The following is a 25307-nucleotide window of genomic DNA, read 5'->3' on the forward strand; positions in this document are numbered from 1 at the left end:
TCGATCATGAGACCCAATTACTGAATGTCTACATTACAGGGTTTCTTGCATGACTTATAAGTATGACTTATTTACTATAACTCTACTGTATGTAGGGCACATGTTGAGTCCACTAGGACAGCAGTTGTCTAACCTTTGATTTTCAACCAAATAGAACCAAATGGACCCCAGACTTGTAAAGGTAATTTAAGGCTATAGCTCTTTATGCGTTGTACATAATTATGACAAAAAATGTCCACGTTTGTACGGTGATGATCCCTGTAAATATCACCTCATCATGTCATAAGAACCACAGTGTTTCTTTACAAGACATGTTGTTTGTAAATGTTAAGTTAAGAGCTATGGCGTACCGCGAGATCATTTGATAATATTTGGAATTTATTTGGACACATTTATTTGAACACAAAAAGTAGTATCATTTTAAACTTGAGGTACAAAGTTATATTCAGTCAGTTCTAACCAAAAAGGCTATTATGTCAATGTTTTCCTCGCAACATAATGACTAAAATATCGTCACTGTCGGGCAGAAACCTTGTATCTCCAAGTTTCAAATGTGTACGTCGTTTGGTAAAACAAAGCCCTGCTTCATCATACAAGACTGTCACACAAAACGAGTGAAAACAGCCGATCTACAAGCACACAACGCCTCGCGATGCGAGGCGTTGTGTGCTTGTAGATCTGCTGTTTTCACTAGTTTAGTACAATTTATAGATGATGAATACAAAACGAACGGTTTTGGACATACAAGGTTTCCACCCGACAACGATGATATGCTATAAATATTAGGTGCTGGGAGTGAAAATTATAATGTAACGTAATGTCAGATTAAAATAAATATTTATGGGGTGCCCTGAGACAAAGAAGTTTGGGTAATCTTCTCACCAATGGAGATCGTCTCATAGTAACACATACTGTATACAGTGTACATGCATTGTACATGTTTGGATATTAGTCTTACCACATATACAGTACCGTATTTTCCGGACTATAAGGCGCACCGGACTATAAGGCACACTGTCAACGAATGGTTTTCATATATAAGGCGCACCGGACTCTAAGGCGCACATAATAGACGCTACCATTGTGTTATGCATCCAACAGATGGAGCTGTGCTAAAGGGAATGTCAATGTCAATGAATGATCCATATGGCGCACTGGACTATAAGGCGCACTGCATTTTTCTGAGAAAAGTAAAGGCTTTTAAGTGCGCCTTATAGTCCGGAAAATACAGTACATGTATTGTCTATACACTGATAATCTTCTTACCAATGGAGATCTTCTCATAGTAACACATACTGTATACAGTGTACATGTATTGTACATATCATATTCTTCTTACCGATGGAGACCTTCCCTTCTATCTTCTCATAGTAACACATATACAGTACATGTATTGTATATATCATAATCTTCTTACCGATGGAGACCTTTCCTTCTATCTTCTCATAGTAACACATATACAGTACATGTATTGTATATATCATAATCTTCTTACCGATGGAGACCTTCCCTTCTATCTTCTCATAGTAACACATATACAGTACATGTATTGTACATATCATATTCTTCTTACCGATGGAGACCTTTCCTTCTATCTTCTCATAGTAACACATATACAGTACATGTATTGTATATATCATAATCTTCTTACCGATAGAGATCTTCCCTTCTATCTTCTCATAGTAACACATATACAGTACATGTATTGTATATATCATAATCTTCTTACCGATAGAGATCTTCCCTTCTATCTTCTCATAGTAACACATATACAGTACATGTATTGTATATATCATAATCTTCTTACCGATGGAGACCTTTCCTTCTATCTTCTCATAGTAACACATATACAGTGTACATGTATTGTATACATCATAATCTTCTTACCGATGGAGACCTTCCCTTCTATCTCCTCATAGTAACACATACTGTATACAGTGTACATGTATTGTATATATCATAATCTTCTTACCGATGGAGACCTTCCCTTCTATCTCCTCATAGTAACACATACTGTATACAGTGTACATGTATTGTATACATCATAATCTTCTTACCGATGGAGACCTTTCCTTCTATCTTCTCCAGGACAAAGCGGGCCTGGTTGGACAGCTTGGAGCTCTCTGCTCCCAGGCTGCCCAGCTGCCAGTCCTTCCTCAGCCTGTAATACTGCAGCCTCAGGTCATAGAACTCCTTCAGGATGTCCTGCACCGAGTCATAGCGCTTCACACAGCCCATATGGTCAAACAGAACCTAATGGATGTAGAAATACATTAATATATAAACCTCTTCACACAGCCCATGTGGTCAAACAATACCTAATGGATGTAGAAATACATTATTAATATACATATAAACCTCTTCACAGAACCTAATGGATGTAGAAATACATTATTAATATACATATAAACCTCTTCACAGAACCTAATGGATGTAGAAATACATTATTAATATACATATAAACCTCTTCACACAGCCCATGTGGTCAAACAGAACCTAATGGATGTAGAAATACATGTTATTATTATTATAATTACATCTAACAATGCTTCTCCTCCATTCACGTTTGGTGAATGTAGCCTTGGCAAGGAAAATTTGATGTCTTCAGGTGGTAACCATCGATCATCAGGTGTTTCGACCCTTGAAACGCTACACCCTCCTGATGGCCGGGTCGGCAGTGGTGGCCAAATCACTGCCCATCTCCTCCTCCTGACCAAGGCTAAACTCCCCTCTCCTGCTCTATTTGTTTTTCCCAACAAGAGGCTCCTCTGGGGAGGTATTGGGTGGGTGGGTATTAATGCATGTTATTACATTAATATTTAGCTCTAGAAAAGGATCAAATGTGTTCTCCTGCTATACCAACCACTAACATGTGGAACGCCCTACCAAAAGCCTTAAAGGAGTGCAAATCCCTAATGTATAAGTACATTTACCATGTTGTTATAATAGTAATACTCATAAGTATATTTACAATGTTGTTATAATAGTAATAAGTATATTTACCATGTTGTTATAATAGTAATAAGTATATTTACCATGTTGTTATAATAGTAATAAGTATATTTACCATGTTGTTACATGTGAGGCTGGACTGCAGCTTAAACACCTTGTGGAGCCCAGCAGCCTCAGCTTGGATCAGCTTCTCCTCTGACATCCTGACCACAAACTTCACCGTCTGGTCAGTGTGGTATTCCTTATAGTCACTGATCAATGCTGGGGTTTTCTCTGTCCCCTGGAGCATGGGTTCTAGAACAGACTCCTTATAGGCCTGGAAACACAGTAAACACATCATCAGTGTGGTATTCCTTATAGTCACTGATGAGAGCAGGGGTTTTCTCTGTTCCCTGGAGCATGGGCTCTAGAACAGACTCTTTATAGGCCTGGAAACACAGTAAACACATCATCAGTGAGGTGTTCCTTATAGTAAGGGTCTTCAAAGTGGGTGACGGGGCACCCTGGGGTGCTGTGACGGGCTGACGGCAGTCCAGGGGCGCCGTGTGTGTGTGGGGTTCATTAGGGGTTCAGGTGTGTCAGTGTGTGAGGGGTTCATTAGGTCATTACCTGGGTCCAGGTGTGTTTGAGGGGTTCATTAGGGGTCCAGGTGTGTCAGTGTGTGTGTGGTTCATTAGGGGTCCAGGTGTGTCAGTGTGTGTGTGTGGTTCATTAGGGGTCCAGGTGTGTCAGTGTGTGTGGGGTTCATTAGGTTAACTCAGTTACTGCCAATTAAATATGCCTTCTTTGGGTTCTCCCTGCCAGCCCTCTCCATAGACTTCCATGTAATTTATAGTGCACAGATCATGCACGCCCATGCACAGATCATGCACCATGTTTGTGCAGGCTGTTCACAGCTTTCAAACAAAAAAAACAGATTGGAAATCCGTTCAGGCATTCTTGAGATAATAGCCATTATGTTTTACATGTTATGTAAACAAAGATGGCTGCCCTGTATGAAAGATGGGGTTGTATGGGGGTGGAACATGCAAAATCGCGATTGAAATCATGTTTACTAGATTTAATGGGGTCCAAAAAAAAATAATACAATAAAATAATCATATTCGTGTACACTGTAGGGAGCTACAATGGAAAAAACTATGGCTCGTGGACCAACCGGTGACTTTGTACACGACTTCGTACATTTCCCATAGATTCTATGGGACTTGACCACTTGCTCCTGCCCTTCGTGTACACGGTCTGTGCCGTCTATAGTTTCTTAATGGGGGGCAGCAGAGAGCCATATGTACACAGGCCCTAGGTGGTGTCCACGACCAGTAGTTTTACATGAACCCTCAGAGGGACACTGTGGGCTTAACAAGTGGTCCGTGGTGGTTCTCAAAGTGAGGTCGGGGGACCCTCAGAGGGACACTGTGGGCTTATCAAGTGGTCCATGGTCGGTTCTCAAAGTGAGGTCGGGGGACCCTCAGAGGGACACTGTGGGCTTATCAAGTGGTCCGTGGTCGGTTCTCAAAGTGAGGTCGGGGGACCCTCAGAGGGACACTGTGAGCTTATCAAGTGGTCCGTGGTCGGTTCTCAAAGTGAGGTCAGGGGACCCTCAGAGGGACACTGTGGGCTTATCAAGTGGTCCGTGGTGGTTCTCAAAGTGAGGTCGGGGGACCCTCAGAGGGACACTGTGGGCTTATCCATACCTTGGCTACAGGGGGGAAATAATTAAATGTACTTTTCATCGTGCCTGTTGCTAAGGTATGGCAACATGATTGGTGTCTTGCAAGACACCAGTCATGTTGCCATACCTTAGCCTTTCCTGAACTGACGCAGCTGTGAACATGTGTACACAGCCAGCATATTACTCAATGCCAAACTTTGCACACACACTCCTTGCCTGCCAATCCACAACCTCCACCCCTCCAGGGACCCCCAGGGCTTATCTCCCGATTAGGACACTTTCCAGCATAGTGACATGCAGAACAAACTGTCCATATAGTATGGTTTACATAAAAGTCAGTTGTCTTTCACACACACACACACACACACACACACACACACACACACACACACACACACACACACACACACACACACACACACACACACATATATATATATACATATACATATATATACATATATATATATATATATATATATATATATATATATATATATATTTCATTTATTTATTTCATAAATATTTTTCATCACAATTGGGTTTGTGGGGAGCCATCCCTGCTTCAAGCTGTCACAGCATGGCACCAACACTTCAAACTAGTTAAAAAACCCAATACAGCAGATCTACAAGCACCTCACAGATCTACAAGCACCTCGCACATGCCAGGGACAGAGTAGGTTGGCCTGCATAAGCCTTGCTGTCAACACACTATACTACACCACTCAGGCCACCAAGCCAGGTGTGGTCAATTAGTGCCTTCTTTTGATCAGTGGCTTCTGCTTGATGAGTGGCACCAGTCTGTCTTTGTTCCCTGGTCAGTCAAGTTCACTGGGAGAGAATGTTTCAGATCAGTGCAAGTGTATTTGTTTTCCATTTGGACTTACTGTGTTTTGTTGGTACAGTATGCGTGCGACTAACTAATATTTCTGATAATTCCAATTTGTTTGTTGTTTAATTAGCCGGATTGTGAATGCCCTGCATTTTTCTTTCATCTTTAGAACCACACGTGTGTAACAAAACAGAGTGGTGATCATTTGGTGTGGGTGAAGAGAAGAAAAACATTTCATTAAAGGAGTAGTTCACCCCCAAAGTGACTTTTTTTCTATTGAACTCAAGTCTCCATGGCGTGAGTAATACATTGAAAAAATAAGTCATTTTGGGGGTGAACTACTCCTTGAATGTCAGTTTTGTGGTGTTTTGACTGGACACCCTGAGGATATTGCCAGATAGACAGACAGACAGACAGACAGACAGACAGACAGACAGACAGACAGAGAATTGTAGGCCTTGCATTTATTTGACTTGGTTCCAACAGATGGCGAAAATAGCTAATCTTCAAGCTCACAATGCCTCACTGTTTGGACAAAGAGTTGAGGCGTTACATTTTGTAAAACACGGCCTTGTGAAAATAGCAGATCTACATGCTCACAACACCTCACAACGCAGGGCGGCGTGAGCATGTAGATCTGATATTTTCACAATTTCTGCCCCTAATATTTAATTTATCATTTTAAAAGTATTAAAAAGTCCTTAAATTGTCTCTTTAGAAATGTGCAGATAGCCTCTGTATACTGTTGAGTGGAAAAACAATGTTTCACATTAAGCTAAACATTTGGGACCACCCAAGATCATTTGGAGACCCCTCTAGGGGTCCCATAGTTGAACCACTGACTTATAAGGGGAGTATGGAGACCCCTCTAGGGGTCCCATAGTTGAACCACTGACTTATAAGGGGAGTATATGAGGCTGGATCCGTCTGGAACACTGCACTAGGCTCTCGCCAGCTCTGTAGCTCTCCACACTTGAACAGTTGTGTCCTTAAATTCAATTATAATAATTAACCCCTGTATATACGGGCAATAGTTTCACATGACTTTGTGTACACAGCCAATAGTTTTACATGAACATGTTCAGGCTTTAGTACTGTACTGTCTCGTGTAGCCCAACAGAGCCCATCACAGCACAACACGGCCCACCAGAGCCCAATACAGCCTACCAGAGCCCAATAGACTCCAGCAAACCTAAGTCCAGCCCAGTCCTGCCCAATAGGAGTATAGACCAGGGAAGGGGGGTAGTTAGATGACTGCACCAGACTCCACCAGGCTGCTCCATGCTCCAGCCAGCTCTGTAGATCCTGTGTACACGGCACTCCTAACTCGAAAGGTCAAGGAAAAGGGTCGTTTTAGGCGTCAAAACAGGCCCTTTGTCCTTAAAATGAATAAAAAAATCAAAAAAATATGTTTTGTTTCAGGCAGGACACACGTTTCATATTTGAAGCATGCCCGATCTGGTCCATGGCCGGTTCTCAAAGTGAGGTCAGGGGGCCCACAATGTCCCTCTGAGGGGACACGGCACAGATTGTGTACACGAAGGGCAGGAGCAAGTGTTCAAGTCCCATAGAATCTATGGGAAATGTACACAGGCGTTTACAAAGTCTCTGAGTGTCCCACCAGGCTGGAGCAGCCTGGTGTTGTCTGGTGCAGTCCTGTCTACCCTAGTCTGGCCTATTCAAGCCAGATCTGGACAGTAATGGCCTGGTGGAGTCATCTAACTACCCCCTTTCCCCGGTCTATACTCCTACTCGGCTGGGCTGGACTTAGGTTCTCATGACCCTTTACGATTGCGAAAAAGACACCGAAACCCGGATTTTTGTCCTTAAAATCAATAAAAAAATCTAAAAAAATATGTTTGTTTTACGCAGGAAACACTTTTCATATTTGAAGGATGCCTGATCCGATGGAATGGGTTTCGTGTCTCTCCGACACTTTGAACCCTTTATGATTGCGAAAAAGACACGAAATTTGCACGCCACCAACACGATTACACATTCTTTCGGATAAAAGACACTTATTCTGACTTACTTTTTGACGCTGAATCCAACAAACCCGGTCTCGTGTCTCTACGACACTCCTAACTCGAAAGGTCAAGGAAAAAGCCACTGTGTACACAGGCAATAGTTTTACATGACTTTGTGTACACGGCCAATAGTTTTACATGAACATGTCTAGGCTTTAGTACTGTACTGCCTCGTATAGCCCAACAGAGCCCAGCACAGAACAGCACAGCCCACCAGAGCCCAATACAGCCCCCCAGAGCCCAACAGAGTCCAGCAAACCTAAGTCCAGCCCAGTCCTGCCGAGTAGGAGTATAGACCGGGGAAAGGGGGTAGTTAGATGACTCCACCAGGCCATTACTGTCCAGATCTGGCTTGAATAGGCCAGACCAGGGTAGACAGGACTGCACCAGACTCCACCAGGCTGCTCCAGCCAGCTCTGTAGATCCTTGCACATGCGATTAACCACTGTGTACACGGGCATTAGTTTTAAGTTTTACATGAACCCTCAGAGGGACACTGTGGGCTTATCAAGTGGTCCATGGCCGGTTCTCAAAGTGAGGTCGGGGGGCCCACAGTGTCCCTCTGAGGGGACACGGCACAGACCGTGTACACGAAGGGCAGGAGCAAGTGTTCAAGTCCCATAGAATCTATGGGAAATGTACACAGGCATGTACAAAGTCACCAGTAGTTTTACATGAACCCTCAGAGGGACACTGTGGGCTTATCAAGTGGTCCATGGTCGGTTCTCAAAGTGAGGTCGGGGACCCTCAGAGGGACACTGTGGGCTTATCAAGTGGTCCATGGTCGGTCCTCAAAGTGAGGTCGGGGGACCCTCAGAGGGACACTGTGGGCTTATCAAGTGGTCCATGGTCGGTTCTCAAAGTGAGGTCGGGGGCCCACAGTGTCCCTCTGAGGGGACACGGCACAGACCGTGTACACAAAGGGCAGGAGCAAGTGTTCAAGTCCCATAGAATCTATGGGAAATGTACACAGGCGTGTACAAAGTCACCAGTAGTTTTACATGAACCCTCAGAGGGACACTGTGGGCTTATCAAGTGGTCCATGGTCGGTTCTCAAAGTGAGGTCGGGGGACCCTCAGAGGGACACTGTGGGCTTATCAAGTGGTCCATGGCCGGTTCTCAAAGTGAGGTCGGGGGGCCCACAATGTCCCTCTGAGGGGACACGGCACAGATTGTGTACACGAAGGGCAGGAGCAAGTGTTCAAGTCCCATAGAATCTATGGGAAATGTACACAGGCGTTTACAAAGTCTCTGAGTGTCCCACCAGGCTGGAGCAGCCTGGTGTTGTCTGGTGCAGTCCTGTCTACCCTAGTCTGGCCTATTCAAGCCAGATCTGGACAGTAATGGCCTGGTGGAGTCATCTAACTACCCCCTTTCCCCGGTCTATACTCCTACTCGGCTGGGCTGGACTTAGGTTTGCTGGACTCTGTTGGGCTCTGGGGGGCTGTATTGGGCTCTGGTGGGCTGTGCTGTTCTGTGCTGGGCTCTGTTGGGCTATACGAGGCAGTACAGTACTAAAGCCTAGACATGTTCATGTAAAACTATTGGCTGTGTACACAAAGTCATGTAAAACTATTGCCCGTATATACAGGGGTTAATTATTATAATTGAATTTAAGGACACAACTGTTCAAGTGTGGAGAGCTACAGAGCTGGCGAGAGCCTAGTGCAGTGTTCCAGACGGATCCAGCCTCATATACTCCCCTTATAAGTCAGTGGTTCAACTATGGGACCCCTAGAGGGGTCTCCATACTCCCCTTATAAGTCAGTGGTTCAACTATGGGACCCCTAGAGGGGTCTCCAAATGATCTTGGGTGGTCCCAAATGTTTAGCTTAATGTGAAACATTGTTTTTCCACTCAACAGTATACAGAGGCTATCTGCACATTTCTAAAGAGACAATTTAAGGACTTTTTAATACTTTTAAAATGATAAATTAAATATTAGGGGCAGAAATTGTGAAAATATCAGATCTACATGCTCACGCCGCCCTGCGTTGTGAGGTGTTGTGAGCATGTAGATCTGCTATTTTCACAAGGCCGTGTTTTACAAAATGTAACGCCTCAACTCTTTGTCCAAACAGTGAGGCATTGTGAGCTTGAAGATTAGCTATTTTCGCCATCTGTTGGAACCAAGTCAAATAAATGCAAGGCCTACAATTCTCTGTCTGTCTGTCTGTCTGTCTGTCTGTCTGTCTGTCTGTCTGTCTGGCAATATGTTCAGGGTGTCCAGTCAAAACACCACAAAACTGACATTCAAGGAGTAGTTCACCCCCAAAATGACTTATTTTTTCAATGTATTACTCACGCCATGGAGACTTGAGTTCAATAGAAAAAAAGTCACTTTGGGGGTGAACTACTCCTTTAATGAAATGTTTTTCTTCTCTTCACCCACACCAAATGATCACCACTCTGTTTTGTTACACACGTGTGGTTCTAAAGATGAAAGAAAAATGCAGGGCATTCACAATCCGGCTAATTAAACAACAAACAAATTGGAATTATCAGAAATATTAGTTAGTCGCACGCATACTGTACCAACAAAACACAGTAAGTCCAAATGGAAAACAAATACACTTGCACTGATCTGAAACATTCTCTCCCAGTGAACTTGACTGACCAGGGAACAAAGACAGACTGGTGCCACTCATCAAGCAGAAGCCACTGATCAAAAGAAGGCACTAATTGACCACACCTGGCTTGGTGGCCTGAGTGGTGTAGTATAGTGTGTTGACAGCAAGGCTTATGCAGGCCAACCTACTCTGTCCCTGGCATGTGCGAGGTGCTTGTAGATCTGTGAGGTGCTTGTAGATCTGCTGTATTGGGTTTTTTAACTAGTTTGAAGTGTTGGTGCCGTGCTGTGACAGCTTGAAGCAGGGATGGCTCCCCACAAACCCAATTGTGATGAAAAATATTTATGAAATAAATAAATGAAATATATATATATATATATATGTTACAGGGTAAATGGGTAACTCAGGGAGACCTCGGTAAGAGCGCTCGTTTTGTAGTTCACCACACACTAATCACCACCAGATGGCGACGTCAGCCACTGGATAAGAGAGTTACGTCACGCTTTGAACTCGCCGCAGACCGGAAGTGTTTACTCTTTATTTACTAGCCTAGCCTAGCCTAGCCTAGCCTAGCCTAGCCTAGCCTAGCCATTAGCTCCATTGTAGTCACTTGGACAGGGCGTTTAACGTGCGCTTGCCCAGGCCTTACGGCCTGGGCATAAATATAACGATTGCATTCACCACGGCTTCGTAACTCGCGCGGCGCTCCGCCGGCCGCGCGGCCCTGGCCCGCTCTTCGCGGCCACTCGCGCCTGCGGCGCTCGGGGGCGAAGAGCAGGACCAAGGTCCGCTGGCCTTCGCGCCGCTTGGGGCTTCGTGGACCCAGGGGGGCCTCGTAACTCGTTTGGGCTTCGTGGATACAGGGGGGCTTCGGTAGCCGCTCGCAGTGTCGTGGACAATAGAGCGGCGCACCGCCTGGAGTACGTTGTATTGGCGACCGCTTGCTCCGCCCCGTGCCGCACCACGAGTGCTCCGCGTCTCGAATGCCCTGGTTCTCTTTAAAACCGTGACATATATATATATATATATATATATATATATATATATATATGTGTATATATATATATATGTGTGTGTGTGTGTGTGTGTGTGTGTGTGTGTGTGTGTGTGTGTGTGTGTGAAAGACAACTGACTTTTATGTAAACCATACTATATGGACAGTTTGTTCTGCATGTCACTATGCTGGAAAGTGTCCTAATCGGGAGATAAGCCCTGGGGGTCCCTGGAGGGGTGGAGGTTGTGGATTGGCAGGCAAGGAGTGTGTGTGCAAAGTTTGGCATTGAGTAATATGCTGGCTGTGTACACATGTTCACAGCGGCGTCAGTTCAGGAAAGGCTAAGGTATGGCAACATGACTGGTGTCTTGCAAGACACCAATCATGTTGCCATACCTTAGCAACAGGCACGATGAAAAGTACATTTAATTATTTCCCCCCTGTAGCCAAGGTATGGCAGCTGCCATAGCTTGCCATACCCAATTGACGCCCCTGCATGTTCACCTCCAGTAGGTTGGGAAAGTAGCCTGCCACCCTGTGGAAATAGGCTTGAACTGCAAGATAGGACCCTAAAACAAATAAAATGGAATAAAAAAGCATCCGTAAGACGGATGGGCGAACAAGTGGTGTCCATACGTAGATGGGGTCCCAGAGGACATGTAGAGCCCACCCCCTTATTTTTCACGCCCCCAGGGAACACACAGCGGGGTTTGGAAATTTGTCGTGTACACCAGCCCTAGGACCTCGGCTTCGTGGACCCTCCTCCAGCTCCCATCCCACCAACATTCTCCCGCTCTCGGACTTTCACCTCAAATTCCAGTCATCACTTCCGACAGGCTTTCCAAGTTACCCCATCTGACTCCACTATGCTCTCCTCACTGTCAGTTGATCATTTAGTTGATGATTTTAACAGTGCCTGTTTATATATTCTTGACTCAATTGCACCTTTTAAAATTAAATATGCTAAACCGAAAGTCATGCTCTGGTTAAATGACCAGACCAGGGAAATCAAAAGAAAATGCCGAAAAGCTGAAAGGAAATGGAAGAAAGACAGGCTCACCTCTTCCTATGACCTTCTCAGGGAACTGATGTCAAACTATCAGTCTGCAGTCAAGGACGCCAGAACTAGCTATTTCTCAAAACTCATTGCTTCACATTCCAACAATTCCAGAGTTCTGTTCAAAGCCATTGACTCCGTAATTAATCCACCACCCACCCAGCCTCTGGAGGCCTCCCCTGAAAAGTGTGAGGAGTTCCTTCTTCATTTTATTAATAAGGTTGAAGGAATACGACAACAACTTCCCCCAGTTCCCAGAGCACCTGACTACGGTTCACCACTACCCTCTCACCTCACCACATTCAAACAAATTTCACTGGTTACATTAATGGACACAATAACGCACATGAAATCCTCTTCATGTTTGTTAGACACTATCCCCACCACATTTCTTAAAGAGGTTTTAGAGACCGTTGGCCCATCCATTTTATCAATTTTAAACTGCTCCTTGTCCACTGGTGTTTTCCCCTCTAGCCTCAAAAGTGCCATGGTACAACCCTTATTGAAAAAACCATCTCTGGACCCCCTTGTTTTAAACCACTTCAGACCGATCTCAAAACTTTCATTTTTATCAAAAATTTTAGAGAAAGTTGTTTCCAATCAGTTGATTGCTTTTATGAATTTTAACAGTGTTTTTGAAAAATTTCAATCTGGTTTCCGCAGCCTCCACAGCACTGAGACGGCCCTGTTAAAGGTCACTAATGACCTACTCCTGGCAGCGGATAATGGGGACTGCTCAGTGCTATTTCTCCTGGATCTCAGCTCCGCTTTCGACACGGTCGACCACCCCATTTTAATTGAGAGGCTAGAGCACTGGGTGGGGATCAAGGATGCGGCCCTGGATTGGCTTAGCTCCTATCTCACAGGCCGGAGTTTCTCGGTGGTAATTGGGGAGGCCTCCTCCACTAAGGCCCCTTTTACATGCGGGGTCCCACAGGGCTCTATCCTAGGCCCCCTGTTATTCTCCATTTATATGCTTCCGATTGGAAACATTATTCGCTCCCATGCCATAAACTTTCATTGCTATGCAGACGATACACAGCTTTACATTCCGTTAACTTCTGGTCCAGGATCCATGTCACACCTTCTCACCTGTCTCGCCGACATCAAATACTGGATGACCCAAAATTTTCTTCAGCTAAATGAAACAAAATCTGAAATCATTTTATTCGGTCCCCCCAGCTCAACCATCTCCCTCCACTCACAACTTGGTCCCCTCTCCTCAAATGTCACAACTGCAGCCCGTAACCTGGGTGTCATTTTTGACTCAGACTCATTTAATAAACATGTCACAGCCGTAGTCCAATCCTGCTATTTTCAGTTGAGGAACATTTCAAAAATCAAATCATTCCTGTCAACCTCCGATTTAGAAAAGGTCATACATGCACTCATATCATCACGTCTTGATTATTGTAACTCCCTCTATTCCGGCTTAAGCAAGAAAAACATATCCCGCCTGCAAATGATTCAAAACTCAGCAGCTAGATTACTCACCAATACGAGAAAACGAGATCATATCACTCCCATACTGGCTGCTCTGCACTGGCTACCGGTGAGCTTCAGGTGCGATTTTAAAATTTTGCTCATAACATTTAAAGCCCTGCATGACCTGGCCCCCTCCTACATACGGGATATGCTGCCCCCTCGTGAATCAGGGCGCATCCTCAGGTCTTCGGACAAGGGCCTGTTAAAAAGACTGAATACTAACATGGTAACCCGGGGCGATCGTGCTTTCGCCGCTCGGGCACCTAGGTTATGGAATGAACTGCCAGTGGAGCTACGGTTAGCACCATCCCTGCCTAGGTTCAAGTCATTATTAAAAACGTACCTTTACACCAAGTGTTTCCTATAACCGTGTAAAGAAGTGTTTCTGTACACTGTATTTTTTTTGATTGTGTATCATTAGTGTTCTATGCTTTGTTGTGTTTTCTGTGTTTTTTGCTGTATGTTGTTGTTTTTAATCATGTTCTGTGAAGCACTTTGTAACGCTGTTTGGAAAAGTGCTATACAAATAAAATTCATTATCATTATCATTTAACGATAGGGGTAAAAATTAAAAATAAAATAAAATAAATAAATAAATTGTTTTTTTTCTAAGTAAAAGTCGATTTAAGTCGTCTGGCAGGGAAGTCCATAGTGAGAAAGTTGATCTGAAAGTCGTTTGGCACTGTATGAGTTAATTACCTGGGTCCAGGTGTGTGTGTGTGTGTGTGAGGGGTTCATTAGGTCATTACCTGGGTCCAGGTGTGTCAGTGTGTATGGGGTTCATTAGGTTAATTACCTGGGTCCAGGTGTGTCAGTGTGTGAGGGGTTCATTAGGTCATTACCTGGGTCCAGGTGTGTCAGTGTGTGTGTGGGGTTCATTAGGTTAATTACCTGGGTCCAGGTGTGTCAGTGTGTGAGGGGTTCATTAGGTCATTACCTGGGTCCAGGTGTGTCAGTGTGTGTGTGGGGTTCATTAGGTTAATTAATTACCTGGGTCCAGGTGTGTGTGTGTGTGTGTGTGTGTGGGGTTCATTAGGGGTTCAGGTGTGTCAGTGTGTGAGGGGTTCATTAGGTTAATTAATTACCTGGGTCCAGGTGCGGACGGGCAGCTCGGTGATCTCCACGGTGTGATGGTCGATCACAGAGATCTCTCCACTCACCAGGTACTGGTTAGGAGCCAACTCATGGATCACTCCTTTGAAGTTCTTATAGCTGGGCAGCTGGACACAGGAGAGAGTGTTTCATTAACTCATTTGCTGCCCCCTCCCGAGTTTCCCGAGTTATTTTTTGTAATTTTAATACTTTTATTTAGACATGCACATTACAAAACATCATATACAAAAGATACATAAAAACCTCACACCAGATAATATACAAGGATATATACAAGGAGATGGGAAATATTAAATAGATAGGCTACTGTACAAAGGAGGAAGCAGGATAAAATATTAAAAAAGAAAATATTCCATGTGGGTTTAATCCAACAACCACAACAGATCTGCCCAGGTTTCATTACCTCTTGCCTCATCCACCAAGAGATCCATTTTAATTCTTGCCTTCAATTCAGAATGAAAGACAGACACCCTATCTGCTGTATAGAACCTTTGGTGATCATCCTTGTACCTTATCCACATTTTAAAGATGGACAGTTTAGCTATTGTTAAAATCAAATTGATACAATATCTGTCTCTAGGCGTTGTATTGAGACCCAAAATAATGTTTGACAATTCTACTCTAAATGTGACATAACAGCAGAAACATGGTTCCAAAAGTTACCCAGACACCGACATGAAACAAACATGTGTTCTGTGTCTTCTTTTACCAAACAAACAGCACATAGAGGATTAGGAACAAGCTTCCATTTATACAAGTTTGACATATTTGGGAGAATTCCATGCAATATTTTGAAATTGAACTCTGACAATTTTCTATCTGGAGATAGTTTTATAGTTTTTAGCTGCCATACGTTACTCCACATGATGTTTGCTTGGTCAACTAGTACAGCTTCCCAATATGCCTGCATATATCAAATCAAATCAAATCAAACTTTATTTATATAGCACGTTTACAAACAGGCAAGCTGAACCAAAGTGCTGTACAACATTAAAAGACACAGGCAATACAAATCATCAAATGAGTTTAAAAAGGAAACAAAGATGCAGGAAAACAATTAGAAAAAACAACAAAACAAAAGATTACTTTAAATGCAATTAAGAGCAATTAAAAACAACTGGGTGGTTTGAATTTAAATGCAATTAAAAGCCTGGGAAAACAAATGGGTTTTTAATAAGGATTTAAAAACACCAATTGACTGGGCAGATCTAATATTAAAAGGTAGACTGTTCCATAGTCGAGGGGCCGTGGCCGTAAAAGACCGGTAACCCCTGCTCTTTTTGAACCTTTGTTTTGGGACTTCCAGGAGTAACTGGTCAGCGGACCTTAAGGCCCTGGCTGGAGAATAGGGTTCCACGAGGGCAGAGAGGTATGAAGGGGCAAGCCCATTTATTGATTTGTACGTAAATAAATATATGATGTAGTTGTTTTTTCTTTTAACAGCGCTTTATATATTGTTTTACAGCTATAACCTGTCATATATGATGTAGTTATTTGTTCTTTTAACAGCAGCTTATATATTGTTTTACAGCTATAACCTGTCATATATGATGTAGTTATTTGTTCTTTTAACAGCAGCTTATATATTGTTTTACAGCTATAACCTGTCATATATGATGTAGTTATTTGTTCTTTTAACTCATTTAGTGCCACCCCTTTCACCACTAGAGGGCGCCCAGTGGCCATAGAAAATCCCATAGAGATATGCTGGTATATGCAGAAGCCCTGCAGCCATGACTTGCCTGAACACTTTCCTTTGTGCATGTACAGGAAGAGGATGAAGTTAGCTTGAAGTTAGCTATTGGCTACCAAGCATTTTAGAAGCCTTATTTTCGTCAACTTAGCCATGATTAAACCTTGCACACCTCATGCATGGGAAAAAAACAGAGAAGAATGAGCTCTAAAAAATCCAATGCAATCCTGGATTGCATTGGAGTGGATTTGTGCAGTTTGTTCACAGCTTTCAAACAAAAAAATCCGATTGGAAATCCGTTCAGGCATTCTTGAGATAATCGCCATTATGTTTTACATGTTATGTAAACAAACATGGCTGCCCTGTATGTTAGATGGGGTTGTATGGGGGTGGAACATGCAAAATCGCGATTGAAATCATGTTCACTAGATTTGATGGGGTCCAAAAAAAAAAAAAAAAAAAAAAAAAAATGTTTTTCAATTTTTTTTTTCTTTTTTTTTAAAGCCGAACTTGTTCGGGATCGGCACTCTGCGATACGATAATAAAGCCGAACTAGTTCGGGATTGGCACTCAATGAGTTAACAACAGCTTATATATTGTTTTACAGCTATAACCTGTCATATATGATGTAGTTATTTGTTCTTTTAACAGCAGCTTATATATTGTTTTACAGCTATAACCTGTCATATATGATGTAGTTATTTGTTCTTTTAACAGCAGCTTATATATTGTTTTACAGCTATAACCTGTCATATATGATGTAGTTATTTGTTCTTTTAACAGCAGCTTATATATTGTTTAACCCCCATACCAACCACATCTTTCAAACTTGGCAGCCATGTTTGTTTACATTTGAAGAAAACATAATGGCTTCTATCTCATGAATGCCTGAACGGATTTCGAAGCAGATTTTTTTGTTTGAAAGCTGTGAACAGCGTGCACACACGTGGTGCATGATCTAGGCATGGGCATCTAGTGCATGAATTACATGGAAGTCTATGGAGACCATGGCATCTTGGAACTTCAAAGAGATTTGATTGATTGCAACTTAAGTGTTAACAGTACTTATAGATATTATAAAGTATTATTATGTTACCATAGGTAGAGGATCCTGGTGGCTGAGCAGTCTGTTGATGTTGTTGACTATCTCTCTTACATTGGAGTTAGTTATCTTACAGTATAATGTATCAAAATAGGTAAGTATTAACAGTGATATAACAGTATATATTACCATAGGCAGAGGGTCCTGGTGGTTGAGCAGTCTGTTGATGTTGTTGACTATCTCTCTCACATCGTAGTTTGCCACCTTGCAGGACCATCCCGTTCCGATGCCCTCGGCTCCGTTGACCAGCACCATGGGGAGGATGGGGATGTACCACTCTGGCTCCACCTTCTGGTTGTCGTCGTAAAGGAACTTCAGCAGGTTGTGGTCCACGGCTGGGAAGAGAAGCTTGGCCAGAGGACTGGAGGGGGGGAGAGAGAGAGAGAGAGAGAGAGAGAGAGAGAGAGAGAGAGAGAGAGAGAGAGAGAGAGAGAAATGATCAGTGGAACTGAGAGAGAGGAGGTGAAAGACTTACTCGTTAACATTGTTTTATTTAGAGACAGATCTGTGTATCTGTTTGGCTCATTACAAGTAAGCCATTTAGCATGAGAGGGAGTGGGTTGTTGGCTTCGCCTCGTGCCACAACCCTGAAACAGTGGTATACAGGGTCTTACCTGAGCATGGTAAAGATGTATCAGACTGGCATACAGGGTATTACCTCAGCATGGTGAAGATGTATCAGGACTGGCATACAGGGTCTTACCTCAGCATGGTGAAGATGTATCAGACTGGCATACAGGGTATTACCTCAGCATGGTGAAGATGTAACGAGGGCTGGCATACAGGGTATTACCTCAGCATGGTAAAGATGTAACGAGGACTGGCATACAGGGTATTACCTCAGCATGGTGAAGATGTAACGAGGGCTGGCATACAGGGTATTACCTCAGCATGGTAAAGATGTAACGAGGGCTGGCAGCATCCTTGCCCCCGTTGATGCGGGTTCCAAACTGGCCCAGAGGCTGCAGGATGTTCAGGTTGTTGCTGCCAACGAAGTTCTGCGCCAAGTTCACGATGGTCATCATCAGAGACAGCTGATTGGACAGAAAGAGACAAATAAAATACATTTCACATTCAGTGATGGATTTTGAAGTTAACAGAAATCACAATGTGTCACAGTGAACAGACCCATTAATGTGTACCGTATTTTCCGGACTATAAGGCGCACCGGACTATAAGGCGCACTGTCAATGAATGGTCTATGTTCACTGCATGAACTGTTTTCATATATAAGGCGCACCAGACTCTAAGGCGCACATAATAGACGCTACCGTTGCGTTATGCATCCAACAGATGGAGCTGTGCTAAAGGGAATGTCAATGTCAATGAATGATCCATATATAAGGTGCACCGGACTATAGTCCAGAAAATACGGTAGTCCTACTGTACCTCTCCATGGTGGTAGGCTGACATCTCAGCCACTGATCCAGCCAGCTGGGCCACTTTCACCTCCCGCTTATCGTTCCTCTTCATGCAGGTGTACAACACCTTCCTCTGACCAGGCTTCAGACCTGAGGACACCATAACAACATGTTAGTGTTATTAACTCATACAGTGCCAAACGACTTTCAGATCAACTTTCTCACTCTGGACTTCCCTGCCAGACGACTTAAAGTTGTACTATGTAACTTTTTTTATAAAACAAATCTTAAAATTCTCCTAACTATTAAATCACAAAAGTTTTAGAAGATCCGCGCCGTGAATTTCAGCCTGTAAAGCCTTCTCTATATGTAAACTGAGATCCTTGCCGTGGACCGGATCTCGCGCCAAAATTGCGTCATCACACTACCGGCCAATCACAGCGAGGGTTATACAACTGCCGGCCAATCACAGCGCATCTTGAAGTGGGGTCGCTATGGCAGCCATATTTGTTGTCGCCCGTTTGTACCATCCCTTCTCTAGGTAATTTCGCCTACCAGGCAGGGTGAAGGAGTCCGTATCTCTGGAATTACTGAACGCACAGGAACAAGGGACCCCTTAAAAGATAGATCTCAGCGAGGTGGAGGCAGACGCGGGGGTGTGAAGGTACGAAAAACGGGCGAAAGACGCGAACGCGACCGCGGTTTGCTATAGGGCTAATGACCACTAGTTGGGCATCTTACACAGTATAGCTTTAAATCGACTTTTACTTAGAAAAAAAAAAAAAACATTTTTTTTTTGATTTTTTTTTTTTTTGATTTTTTTTTTTTTTTTGACCCCATTAAATCTAATAAACATGATTTCAATCGCGATTTTGCATGTTCCACCCCCATACAACCCCATCTTTCATACAGGGTAGCCATCTTTGTTTACATAACATGTAAAACATAATGGCTATTATCTCAAGAATGCCTGAACGGATTTCCAATCTGTTTTTTTTTGTTTGAAAGCTGTGAACAGCCTGCACAAACATGGTGCATGATCTGTGCATGGGCGTGCATGATCTGTGCACTATAAATTACATGGAAGTCTATGGAGAGGGCTGGCAGGGAGAACCGAAGGAAGGAATATTTAATTGGCAGTAACTGAGTTAACACCTTCCACAACACCTTCCTGTTCCCACACATTTTTACCAATTCATTTCCAAAACTTTTCCAGAATATTTAACACAATTTCCAGGACTATAGAACAATAATTCAGCTCAATAACAAGTCGCTTACTCCTATGCACAATGCCCAAAGACAGGTAGTGTATGCCATTCATATTTTAACTGGGGACCCCCTCACCCTGACGAGCACTAAGAGTTGAGGAATTTAGTATAACACGTTTCTATTGTGAAAATAGCAGATCAACCAAGGAAGGAATGGATCTCTAATATAATATAATAAGATGTAGGCTACGTACCATCAACCAAGGATGGAATGGATCTCTAATATAATAATAATAATAAGATGTAGGCTACGTACCATCAACCAAGGAAGGAATGGATCTCTAATATAATATAATAAGATGTAGGCTACGTACCATCAACCAAGGATGGAATGGATCTCTAATATAATAATAATAATAAGATGTAGGCTACGTACCATCAACCAAGGAGGGAATGGATCTCTAATATAATATAATAAGATGTAGGCTACGTACCATCAACCAAGGATGGAATGGATCTCTAATATAATAATAATAATAAGATGTAGGCTACGTACCATCAACCAAGGAGGGAATGGATCTCTAATATAATATAATAGATGTAGGCTACGTACCATCAACCAAGGAGGGGATGGACCTCTCGTTGTCAGAGTTGGAGAACAGGATGAGCTCCTTGTTGATGAAGTCGTTGTATGAGAGGTGCTTCACTGCCGTCCCGTACAGGTATTGCTGTTGGACCAGGAGGAAAACCATTCAATAGAAAAACACTTGAATCTCAGTGATATGGGAGTGAACCCTGCATTTGATTCCAATAACAAACAACAGAGACGTTGATATGAGGCTTTGTTGTATACTATATGAATAGTTTTAAGAAGAAAGGCTGCCTTTTGTCCCAAAGTGACTGCAAAAAATTGCTGCCATTTGTCTCAAAAAGTTTTATACCCTGTATATACAGTATGACATGTATAGAACGACGAAATGTGACATAGCTCTGTTTACACTGTACGCCCTCCTACTGTATATACAGTACGTTCCCCTTTTTCAACTGCTATTATGTTTTGACACATGCTTTGGCAATGCAAACGTTTGTTTTCTCATGTCAATAAAGCTACTCTGAGTTGAATTGAATTCCAGTTTGTGCTGTTGGGCCCAAAGCAGTCCCCCAGTAGGACAGAATCAGTCCCCAGTAGGACAGAATCAGTCCCCAGTAGGACAGAATCCGTCCCCAGTAGGACAGAATCCGTCCCCAGTAGGACAGAATCAGTCCCCAGTAGGACAGAATCTGACCAATCTTTGCTTCCCACTTTTACACCTCAGCATAATTTTTACACTGCATTTTTCACAACTTTCTGCATATTTTGAATGTCACATATTCTGCAACTTTCTGCAATTTCACAGCATAAAATCACATAAAACCCAGCCTATTTCATCGCAAAATCAATGATTTTAGTCTGCATAATCAAGGAGTTTTGCCCGTGTTTTCCTGGTCTGGTCTTTATAACTAAAGTTCTACAGACCTCCTGGTCTGTCTATGAAGATAAATGCTGTGTGCATCGATGGCGTCGACACTTAACACTTGGTTGCATGCTGAAAATAGCCGATCTACAAACTCACAACGCGCTGCGTTGCAACACAGTGCGAGCCGGTAGATGGTCTATGTTCACTAGATCTCACAGACCTCAGGCAGGCTGTGCATTAATCAGTATCAGATCTCACAGACCTCAGGCAGACCCTGCATTAATCAGTATCAGATCTCACAGACCTCGGGCAGGCCGTGCATTAATCAGTATCAGATCTCACAGACCTCGGGCAGGCCGTACATTAATCAGTATCAGATCTCACAGACCTCAGGCAGGCCGTGCATTAATCAGTATCAGATCTCACAGACCTCAGGCAGGCCGTGCATCCTCCTCTGTCTCCGGTCCTCCATGAAGTTGGTCAGCCACTCCTTCCTGTCGTCTGTCTTCTTCTTACTGAACGCCTGTTAGGAACACCACCGAAGAAGAACAACAGAGGTTAGGAACACCACAGAAGAAGAACAACAGAGGTTAGAAACACCACCGAAGAAGAAGACCAGAGGTTAGGAACACCACAGAAGAAGAACACAGGTTAGAAACACCACAGGGTTGGCGATAGGGCCTTTCTGTGTGGAGTTTGCATGTTCTCCCCGTGTCTCCTAGGGTTGATACCCTCACAAAAACATGCAATCCTGGTCTCTATACTGCCTCCCCCTGGCCAGCCGGGGGAGCCTGATGGAGGGGAAAGGAACTGGTTGGAATAACGTGTTCCTTCCACGTGCTACGTCCAAACCGGGGGAAACTCCCCCGTCAGGTGAAAAGAAACAACTTTGACTACCCATGCATTGAAGGAAGCATGAGGTCAGTCTGTTGTCTCCCCAGGTTGGCAGAGGGAGAGCAGAGCCCAGGATTACAGAGGCAATTGGCACTGGGTGAAAATGGGTTACAAAATCATGGAATAAAAAAAAAGGGGGAAAAAACACCACAAAAGTGTTTTTGGCTTCTCAAAAATTTGAAAATTGATGAGTCAACACTTTTCACCGTTTTGTGGGACTGAAATCTAGCCCAAGGAATGTTTTTCATGTAAAACAAATGCTTGCAATGGATTCAGAATCATGAAGAACCCCTAGTTTGACCCCTCACATGCTACTTAAAGCACATTTATTCTTTGTATTATTTTTTTCCTGTATAGTGAAGTCGATGGGACAGTGAATATAAATGGCCATAACATTTTTTGCAATGTTTCCGGCAGAGCAGGGCAGGCCTCTCATTCTCTGTACCTTAACTCATTGAGTGCCAGCCTATCACCACTAGAGGGCGCCCAGTGACCAGAGAATAATAGAGATATGCTGGTAATGCATGCCCAAGCCCTGGAGCCATGACTTGCCTTAACACTTTCCTTTGTGCATGTACAGGAAGAGGATGAAGTTAGCTTGAAGTTAGCTATTGGCTACCAAGCATTTTAGAAGCCTTATTTTCGTCAACTTAGCCATGATTAAACCTTGCACACCTCATGCATGGGAAAAAACAGAGAAGAATGAGCTCTAAAAAATCCAATGCAATCCCGGATTGCATTGGAGTGGATTTGTGCAGTTTGTTCACAGCTTTCAAACAAAAAAATCCGATTGGAAATCCGTTCAGGCATTCTTGAGATAATCGCCATTATGTTTTACATGTAATGTAAACAAAAATGGCTGCCCTGTATGTTAGATGGGGTTGTATGGGGGTGGAACATGCAAAATCGCGATTGAAATCATGTTCACCAGATTTGATGGGGTCCAAAAAAAAAAAAAAAAAAATTCAAAAAAAATTTTTTCAATTTTTTTTTTTTTTTTTTTTTTTAAAGCCGAACTTGTTCGGGATCGGCACTCTACGATACGCTAATAAAGCCGAACTAGTTCGGGATTGGCACTCAAAGAGTTAATGACCAAGTGAATCGAAAAAGCAAAAAATAAAAGGTATGTCATGACGTCACGGGTAAAACCCTATTCTTTGATCTTTTGGGCCTGTGGCTCCCCGACTATATCTTCAGTGTGGCTGGATGAGATGCTTCCATAGAGGAAGAGATGCTTCCATAGAGGAAGATATGCTTCCATAGAGGAAGAGATGCTTCCATAGAGGAAGAGATGCTTCCATAGAGGAAGAGATGCTTCCATAGAGGAAGAGATGCAGGCTTTTCTATGGAATCCGAATGAGTGAAATCAGCCGTGTCGACTGTCTGTCTAAGAACTGTAATCCATGTTAAGAACTGTAATCCATGTCAATCTAAGAACTGTAATCCATGTCAATCTAAGAACTGTAATCCGTCTAAGAACTGTAATCCATGTCAATCTAAGAACTGTAATCCATCAATCTAAGAACTGTAATCCATGTCAATCTGAGAACTGTAATCCATGTTAACTCTCCCCACGCTTTGAACGTTAACGTTCGCCCCATTTTTTACAGAACCTCGATGCCAATACGGCGCTCGTTCGCTCGTTCGTCTGATGACTGTAAGCTGATGAGGGGTCGCGCGGCCGTGTATTGTAAACACATTTTCCGCGGTGATGGTGTAAAAAATCCATTATGCGTTACATCAACGGAGAACAATTCACTTCCTTGTTGATTTCCTCTGGCTGTAAGGCTATGTGGCCAGTGACTGGTCTTCTTCTTCTTCAACACATAACAGGCAAATTCACATTCATTCTCGCATGACGCCGCCCTCTGCTGCCTGGCAGACCAAAGTGCACTATTGCACAATAAAAAAAAAAAAAAAAAAAAAAAAAAATGTCTGTATCTACTATAACGTCGCAAAGGTAAGCCGCTTTTTGATGGCACCAGACCCAATAAATAAATAAATAATCTGGCAGTAGGAGAGTTAAGAACTGTAATCTAAGAACTGTAATCCATGGTAAGAACTGTAATCCATGGTAAGAACTGTAATCCATGTCAATCTAAGAACTGTAATCCATGGTAAGAACTGTAATCCATGTCAATCTAAGAACTGTAATCCATGTCAATCTAAGAACTGTAATCCATGTCAATCTAAGAACTGTAATCCATGTCAATCTAAGAACTGTAATCCATGTCAATCTAAGAATTGTAATCCATGTAAATCTAAGAACTCTAAGAACGGTAATCTATGTTAATCTCACCAGGCTGATTGCAGCGTCGTCCTCCGCTCCGCTGTAGCGGAAACTGATGCGATGTTTCTCCATGTCCGAGAAATACTCCTTGGCCTCCTTACTGGTACTGGTACCCAACCCTAGAGTAATCACATTACATGTAATATATTAGTATTATAATGTACCCAGTCCTAGAGTAATCACATTACAAGTAGTCCATTAGTATTATAATGTACCCAACCCTAGAGTAATCACATTACAAGTAATCCCTTAGTATGCCAAATGCCTAAATTGTAAATTGTAATTACTTCTAAACCTACAGCACACAAGTGGCGTTTCCATAAAGCCTCTTAATGCGCAATTACGGCTTATTCGCAAAATCTTTGTATGGAAACATTTCAAAATGCGAATAAACTTTCATTATCCGCAAAAGAAATTATCCGCTTGGAGGAGGTGGATTTTGAGGCTTTATCGAATAAACTAATTGCGCATTTGTGAATGGAAACGGGTCAGACAATAAATGCGAATAAATTATGACGTTCTGGGTCCATATCGTCCTCCTATAACACTTTCCCAGCAGCTCGCATCCGCGTCTCCGCACCGCGTTGTGAGCTTATAGATCGG

The 25307-nt window shown here is 43.0% G+C and overlaps 1 protein-coding gene across 2 annotated transcripts in view; it reads right to left on the minus strand.

Moving 5' to 3' along the window:
- top2b (DNA topoisomerase II beta) overlaps positions 1-25307 on the minus strand; it is a 106799-nt gene that overhangs the window by 37389 nt on the left and 44103 nt on the right. Inside the window, exons 16-25 of one of the 2 annotated variants that reach the window (XM_080735131.1) lie at positions 24714-24823; positions 21951-22043; positions 20700-20791; positions 20620-20642; positions 18884-19005; positions 18380-18528; positions 17624-17855; positions 14672-14806; positions 3068-3268; positions 2058-2253 (exon numbers count right to left, since the gene is read on the minus strand). In XM_080735131.1, the coding sequence (XP_080591257.1) occupies positions 2058-2253; positions 3068-3268; positions 14672-14806; positions 17624-17855; positions 18380-18528; positions 18884-19005; positions 20620-20642; positions 20700-20791; positions 21951-22043; positions 24714-24823 (1353 nt within the window). Of the gene's footprint in view, positions 1-2057; positions 2254-3067; positions 3269-14671; positions 14807-17623; positions 17856-18379; positions 18529-18883; positions 19006-20619; positions 20643-20676; positions 20792-21950; positions 22044-24713; positions 24824-25307 lie in introns of both variants that reach the window. The other variant, XM_080735130.1, reaches the window with a different exon arrangement.

This window comes from Nannobrachium achirus (assembly GCF_963921795.1).
Source record: "Nannobrachium achirus genome assembly, chromosome: 10".
In the NCBI taxonomy this organism is placed as follows: domain Eukaryota; kingdom Metazoa; phylum Chordata; class Actinopteri; order Myctophiformes; family Myctophidae; genus Nannobrachium; species Nannobrachium achirus.